This window comes from Mus caroli, chromosome 1 (assembly GCF_900094665.2).
Source record: "Mus caroli chromosome 1, CAROLI_EIJ_v1.1, whole genome shotgun sequence".
NCBI lineage: Eukaryota > Metazoa > Chordata > Mammalia > Rodentia > Muridae > Mus > Mus caroli.
The window spans coordinates 13,911,886-13,920,472 of record NC_034570.1 but is presented as its reverse complement, the minus strand read 5'-3'; the positions used below and the strand labels follow the sequence as shown (position 1 = coordinate 13,920,472).

General features: G+C 35.3%; 1 protein-coding gene across 1 annotated transcript in view; it reads left to right on the top strand.

Annotated features, from left to right (window-relative positions):
• Positions 1-8,587, top strand: part of Crisp1 (cysteine rich secretory protein 1) — a 28,549-nt gene that overhangs the window by 10,160 nt on the left and 9,802 nt on the right. The window contains exons 4-6 of the mRNA XM_021174043.1: positions 1,980-2,070; positions 3,467-3,615; positions 7,935-8,032. Of these exons, the coding sequence (XP_021029702.1) occupies positions 1,980-2,070; positions 3,467-3,615; positions 7,935-8,032 (338 nt within the window). The remainder of the gene's footprint in view (positions 1-1,979; positions 2,071-3,466; positions 3,616-7,934; positions 8,033-8,587) is intronic.

Genomic DNA, 8,587 nt, shown 5'->3' with positions numbered 1-8,587 from the left:
TAGTTCATATTGTTGTTCCTCCTATAGGGTTGCCCACCCCTTTAGCTCCTTGGGTACTTTCTCTAGATCCTTCATTAGGGGCCCTGTATTCCATCCAATAGATGACTGTGAGCATCCACTTCTGTATTTGCCAGGCATTGGCATAGCCTCACAAAAGAGAGCTATGGAAGGGTCCTGTCAGCAAAATCTTGCTGGCATATGCAATAGTGTCTGGGTTTGGTGGTTGAATATGGAATGGATCCCTGGGTGGGACAGTCTCTGGATGGTCCTTCCATCTCAGCTCTGAACTTTGTCTCTGTAATTCCTTCCATGGGTATTTTGTTCCCCATTCTAAAAAGGAGCGAAATATCCACACTTTGGTCTTCCTTCTTCTTGAGTTTCATGTGTTTTTCAAATAGTATCTTGAGTATCCTAAGTTTCTGGGCTAATATCTGCTTATCAGTGAGTGCATATCATGTGTGTTCTTTTATGATTTCGTTACCTCACTTAGGATGATATTGTCCAGATGCATCCATTTGCCTAAGAATTTCATGAATTCATTGTTTTTAATTGCTAAGTAGTACTCCATTGTGTAAATGTGCCACATTTTCTGTATTCGTTCCTCTGTTGAGGGACATCTGAGTTCTTTGATGTCCCTCAAAAGTATTCTTTCTTATTTGAAAACCGGAAACAAATAACATGTTTTGGATGCTGTCAACTAGAAGAGTAATTCTACACAATAGCCACTAGATGGAAGCGTACACACATACAGTAATTATCTTTTCACTGTCATGCTGAGAAAGTTGACCTTTACTCTGAAGAGTGATGGCAATAATTCTAATGTTGCCTCCTACATTATTACTAAGTCCAGTGAACATAGTGTGTTCTAAAAATTTTGTTAAAATGCCAATCTCAAACCACAGAAGTAGGGTAAAACGAGTCTAAAAAGAGTTGTAACTGTCTGTACATCCTTAGAAAATTTATATTAAAGTCTGGGAGCAAGCCAAGTAAATCATGTAATTGTTGACAGTGTAACACACAGGCTGTGAGCACACTCTGATGATGCTGGTTGCAGGATTGTCAGGATGTCACTCTACTCCTATGTAGGTGTGTCTGAGTGGTTTATTAAATGATGCTTCTCTGTTGCTGTGATAAAACACTGACCCAAGGGAACATAGAGAAGGGGGTTTATTTGGTCTAAAATGCCAGATGACAATACATTGTTGAGGAAAGGCAAGGCAAGGTCTAGCAGAGACCATAGAAGAATGAATGCCTCTTACTGGATTATTCTTCATGACTTCTCCCATCTGTTTTCTTATATCACTCAGAACCACATACAATCTCTGATCAAGAATATGTCACCAAATATGTCATCAAAGACATGTTCCCAAGTCACTATGATGTAGCCAATTCCTTAGGGGCAGTTCTCTCTTTCCAAGTGACTCCAGTTTGTATCAAATTGACAAAAACTAGCCAGCACTGAGATAAAACAACTGATAAGTTGCTGGGTTAGTTTTGTGATTGTTGTTTGTTTTCCTGAAACTCTTTACATAAATTCTAAGAAACAAGTTATGGTCTGAGGGTTCTAACCTAATTTTGAATTTTTAATATCACAGGAAACTGAAATGAATTACACACTTGTTTTCTTTCTATGTTCCTATTAGAATATTTAAGGAAAATGTCACCATGTAAAAGATCAGTTTCCACAAAAAAGGACATAAGGAATTCCACATTTTTTTTTTTATAAAACACAAGAATCTTAGGTTGAGAAAGCTAATTTCATTGTATTTCTGGATATTCTTTTTTTGTTTGTTTGTTTGTTTGTTTGTTTGTTTTTTGTTTTTTCAAGACAGGGTTTCTCTGTGTAGCTCTGGCTGTCCTGGAACTCACTCTGTAGACCAGGCTGGCCTCGAACTCAGAAATCCGCCTGCCTCTGCCTCCTAAGTGCTGGGATCAAAGGCGTGCGCCACCACGCCCTGCGATATTCTCTTGTCTTACAGAGTTGGAGTTCAGCTGCTGCAGAGAATGCTAGAATCTTGGCGAGGTATTGTGACAAGTCAGACAGTGACTCACTTGAGAGGCGACTACCAAGTATGTATGGGTCTGCATGACACAACTTGCATTAAATAGTTTTCCCAACACTATAGTGAAATGCCTGGGGGTGGAGCTGATCAATTTAAAGGGAGGGGTTTGTTTTTAGTTCATGGCTTCAGAAAGTTCAGCCTGTGGATTTTTAGCTTGAATGATTTGGAACAGAACTGATGCCACATAAGATACTGGATTGAAAAGTGGAGGATGCTGTTCACCTCAAATAGAAAAGAAGTAGGAGAGAGGGAGGGGAATAATAGGTATATAGTACACTCTTGACATGAATGCCTTCAGAGATCCAACTCTGTCATATAGGCTCCAATTCTCAAAGCACCTACAACCCACTCAGTCCCAGTATCTAGAGAACAAGCCTTCAACAGGTGAGACCTTGTGATACAGTTAAGGTTCAAATAACTTTTAAACAAACAAAAATGTTAATGAACAAAATAAATCTCAAAAAAGAACATGCCTGCCAAAAACTGGACAATAGTACGCTAACAGATATAATCTACAGGGACCCTCACCTATCCTTGCTGGCAGATTGTAGCTTGATATCATCGTTTTTAATTTTTAAAATTTGGATACTTTTACTTTTGTAGTCTAAGTTCTCATCAACAGGGGGAAGCTATGATCAGCAACATTAAAGAATGAAGCACATCAGGATATCTAGGAGGTTTCCATTCAAACGTCTCTCAGTTGTCCACAATTTTAGGATGTGGTATTTCCTCAGTTTGGGGGCACTAGGATATGAGGAACTCTAGAACTACCCTAATAAACAATTTTGCGTGCTCAAAGGTAAGCTCAGTTTTGTCATATACACTAAACAAGTACTATCCAATTTTTAGTGCATCCTACAGAATTACCTAACATTTTAAGTAATGCTTTCTTCCAGACTAACTTTAAAAAATACAAATGTAATTTATACTTATAGATTATTGGAACTCTTATGCCACTGTGTTAAACAATGCGGGTATCTTGGTATTCTAGAGAAAGACAGAATTATTCCTCAACATCAAATCCTACATAAAGCATATAGGACAAATGGATCCACCATCTTTTGAGCATATGTATCCTCTTTGTAACTGAGTTTTACCTCCAGAGCTGGTTCACTTTCAGCTCTCATGTGCTCAAACAGACTTTTACCGTCATCCTTTATCAGTTAAAAGACAGAGATTGATATCTGCAGTCATGATTGTAAAGCTTTCTCATCATCTGTCGGTGCCATTGCTTGCCAGACTTGAGCACAACATGATCATTCAGTGAAACAGAGAAACAACTGAGTTTGTTTCCTGTTTTAAAACAATGCCTAGGTGACCATGAAAACATTTGGGAAATAAAATGAGGAGATCCTCTGTGTTCTAACATAAAAAACATTACACAGACTTTGTCCTCATTTCAGATACATTTTGTGGGGAAAATATGCTCATGGAACATTACCCCTCTCCCTGGTCAAAAGTTATTGAAATCTGGTTCAACGAGTCCAAATACTTCAAATATGGAGAATGGCCATCCACAGATGATGACATTGAAACTGATCACTACACTCAGGTAATCTGTATTCTTCTAGATGTACACATGACTGGATATATGTGTCAGTAAAAGATAGTTACTATTTCTCTTCTCAGGCCTAAGGAAAATAACCCAGGAATCCCAAACATCTAGTTCCTAGATTGTGGCCAGGATAATGATAATACTGCTTGAGTGACAGTGCAAACGGGAAATTCCACCTGAGCCCACCTTCTTGTCTAAGAACAAGTAGTCAATAACTGCTCAGCTATAGAGTGTCAGTCTTGAACATATTTATATATGAGTAATCGTAAAGGATCTCAGTAGGTTCAATATACAACATATATGTGTCTAAATCTATATGTAATAATATTGATTAAAGAAGGAACAAGGAGCTCATGTTTGAAATGGAAGATGCAAAGTGATATAGATATGGGGCTCATGTATGAAGTTCTCAGTTAACAGATTTTTTGTTTGTATTTTTTTCAAATACAATTTTTATTAGATATTTTCTTCATTTACATTTCAAATGCTATCCTGAAATTCCCCTATATGCTCCCCCTGCCCTGCTCCTCAACCCACCCACCCCTGCTTCCTAGCCCTGGCATTCCCCTGTACTGGGGCATATGATCCTCACAAGATCAAGGGCCTCTCCTCCCAATGATGGCTGACTAGGCCATCTTCTCTTACATATGCAGCACAATCATTAAACAGATTTTTTTTTTGGTTTGTATTTTTATGATTAAGTGGAAGCAAAAGGCAATTAGTAAGTTTATGGGTAATATACCTGCTAGAGTCTTATAAAGAATCTAAAGATCTGTACTCTGGTCCTTATGAAGAAAGGCAAATATTTTGTCTAATGACGAATTTTCCTAGCCCACTTAGCTTCATTAGCATGTTTTAGTTTGAGTAAGTTTTAGTTCAAGTAAGTTTTATTATGAGATTTCAACATGCAATGTATGTGCAGATTATAATCACTCCTTTTGTTTGCTATTTACTTTCCCTGGTCCATTTCCACATCCATCACCTCATTGTCCCTCTATTTCCATGACACATGAAATTCATGTGTGACAGAAAACCTAATCCTTGACTTAAGGAGACTATCTATATTCTCTCAATAAAAAAGATCCATAGGTCCATACATTTTCCTGAAATGGCATATTTTATTGTTCTTATTGTTTGAAAAACTTTCTTTTGTGTCTTTCTAACACATTCATATGGTAACAGATACCTAGTCTGGCTTGTCTATTGTTAATGGTACCCTTGTAAAGACAAGAGTGCATGTCAGTATTGTATGTTGATCAGGATTTCTTCATATAAACATCCAGAAAATATAAAACTTAAGGAAGTTCTCCCTTTAATAATTTAAGTGACTCCATACAAATTTCCACAAGGGATTCCCAGTTTATGTTTCCACCAGCACCATGCAGGAATCCTTCTCTTCCCACAGCATCACTAATATGTGTACTTTTATTTTTCTGGAGGGCAATAATTCTAAGAGCAGTGACATAATCTTACAGAAATGTTGATTAAATTTTTCTAACAGCTGGATATGTTGATAATTTTTCATGTATTAATTGGACATTCATATTTCTTCTAAGTACAACCAACCGATAGTTAAAATGTTCAAAACCTGACACTGTCAAGCAATAGTATCACTTTCAGACCACATCTGATCTACTTTAATTTCTTTCATTTAATATTCTATAGCTCTCACTATGAAATATTTAAGGCTCCACGCTAAAGAGTCTAAGTAGTTTATTGCCATTGTGCTTTTTAAATAGAACAATTTTCTTAATTTAATTTTGTTATTATTCATTTCGTTTTAGTGTTATAGAAAGCTTGAGAGTGATTAACAGGAATAGATAAGGTTTTCACAAGAGAGACAAAGTGATCATATTACCCAGTATAATATTTACATTTACATTAAATGCAGGATGTAATCAGTGGAGGAAAATAGACAAGGGATTGACTTAATTTGATTAAAAATTTGAATTATCATTTGCCTGCCATACAGAGTCCAAGTTAATTTTAAAGAAAAAAAAAATCCCCAGAATCTCTAATGTAACAAAATGTATGCTAGAAGAAAGAGTATTTAAATATTTAAAATGTAAAACATTAAAATATAGTTATTGTCCACAAAACAGAGGACTCAGAAGTGTTCACTGGTGATTCTCATAACTTACATGAAGTAAATTTTAGTTAGGATTGATCATATAAGTTCCCAAAGATATACCTCAAATAATCAGTTATGAATGTATGCACAGAATTATTAAATAAACATCAACAAATTTTCTTTTCTTTAAGGATCAGTACCACTGAACATAAACAGCATGTGCAAAGAATCCATGATGCCTTAAAACTTAGCAGGTTAATCCAGTGATTTATGATGCCAATGGATTAGAAGAGAACCTAAGAAAGCAAAACAGTGAAAACTATGATGATGCAACCCCAGTCTTATAACCCATTCATACAAAGTCAACCCCTTTCTTATATCATAATGGCTTTGGTTCTTTCAGTCTTGTGCAACAATTTATCCCTTTGACTTTCTATTTATCAAAATAATTCAATGCTATATCAAATAAATTTATAAAAATAACTGCTCCCATTTGCCAAAGGTGCTAGAAATTGTATAACATTATGTAAATTAATAACAAGAGAGGCCATGAATTTGAAAAAAGTAGCAAAATTATATAACAGGGTTTGGAGAAAGAAAATGAAAATACTGTAAAATTATCATAATCTTAAAAGCTAAAGAAATATTTTCAAAAGTCAAAGAAATTGGTCTTTATTTGCTTAAATTTTAAGAGAAAAATACTGTCATTATCTGTACAATGATAGGAATCCATTAATATTCATTTTCACATTATTTGTACTTTTTCTTGGATATGGACTGAATGAATAGATGGAAGAAATACACAAAATAGATATTCTAATGTATTTTTATTGCAATTTTTCAAAGTATGTGTTCTATATTAGTCAGAGGTTAACAAAGTTTCATAAGGCAAATACACATTTAGGAGAAAGAATGAGAAGAGAAACTTGCAATCATTGAGTTTTTGCCTCATCCAAAGTTTACATAGTGGATAGAGCCACAGATTTGGTGAAAGCATATTCTTATTCCCCATAGATAATTAAATGCTGTCTGGTGTGGAGGGAAACTGACACCTGGAAAAGTTGTGAAGAGAAAGTAATACTTTAAAAAATTAGCCAGAGAAAATCACTATGATAGAAAGAAGAAGAAAGAGGAGGAGGAGAAGAGGAGAAGAATAATAGGAAAAGGGAGAAGAGAAAAGGAGAGGAGGAGGAAGAGGAGGAGGAGGAGGAGGATAAGAAGGAGCAGGAGGAGAAGAAAGAGAGGAAGTAGAAAAAGTAGAATAGAAGAAAAGGCAAAAGAAGAAGAAACCTGATTAAAGATTTCAGTGTTGGTTGAGGGAAATACTAGCCAGACTCTTACCCAGGTCACAGAAGAAAGTGGGCTCCATTGCATCACCCTTATTTCCTTCTCCAGCTTTTTAAACGTTGTAATATTTAACCCTCACTATACAAATGCATGTACTGGGCAGCATTATTATAGCCATCTTACAGATGAGAAAAATGAAACCCTAATAAAGAAACTTCTAAACTCAATCCAAACAGAACCAAACCAAAACCAAAACCAGAACAACAAAAACAAAACAAAACAAAAACAAAAACAAAGTGAACAAACAAAATTATTACCCAACTTAGAAGTACAGAGGTGGAATTTAAGCTTGGTTCATTTGCATTAAAATCCATTTGAGTATTATACCCTATGCTTGACCAGTAATTAAACACTGTTCTTGGGTTTGAGTCTTATAGAAATAACCTTTATCATATTAGCATATTCAGCGCATAGGTTTGACATAGAGAGAATGAGCTGAGTAGCTGATATCAATTCTGGTTTTCATTGGGAATTAATATAACGAGATTCTTGTTCCACTCAGGTGTCCTAAACACATGAGTTTTTTTATATCTGTTTTCTGGATAAAACATGGAGAATGCAAACTTAAGACATGATTTCCTATTTAAGATTAACTTTTAGTGTGTGTGTGTGTGTGTGTGTGTGTGTTTGTGAGCATGCATGTGTGTCTGTGTATAAGTCTTATACATATAAGTAATAAGAAGGTCTTGGATACCTGGTATTGGATTTAGAGATGGTTATTGGCAGTCCAGGTGGATGGTGGAGTCACTTTCATGTCCACTAAAGAAGAATCAAGCTCTTATAACCACTAAGCCATCACTCCATGCCATGCATGCTTACATATAATAACAATAACAGTGCTGACATTGTCATTAGGGAACATGAAAATCTGTCATCAAGTCATCTCTTATCTTTGCAGATGGTCTGGGCCTCTTCCTACCTCGTTGGCTGTGATGTTGCAGCTTGTCGCAGACAAAAGGCAGCTACATACCTTTATGTGTGTCACTATTGTCATGAGTATGTAATGCCAGTTTATTATTCTTTCTAAATATCATATCTTCATAAAATAAGCTTGTCTAAGGTTTCAAATATTGTAAATTAATGTTCTAGGTTTTTTCCCCAGTTAGTTTGTTAACAAAATGTCACAAATATACCCCAAATGTTTGATTTTTCATCATGTTTTTACTAAGTAAGTTATCAGAGATATACACATTTGGACAATTTATTGGTGATTCTAGTCATTCACTGGAAAGTGTTATCATACAGGGAAGTGAATTTGAACTGGGTTAGGCTAGGAAAGTATATGCAGGCAAATGCTACTCCCTGTGCTAAGCGTTGGGATCCCTATGTTGACTTGTGCATTTCCTTTAGAAATAAATTTTATGTTACTCTGAGTGACATAAAGACAATGTTTTAACAGAGAAACAATTTTAAAGGCAATATATATATACATATATATATTATGTATACATATATTACTTGCATACAAACATATGCATACATATAATGCAAAAATAAAAACCTTTTTTAATTGGGTATTTATTTCATTTACATTTCCAATGCTATCCCAAA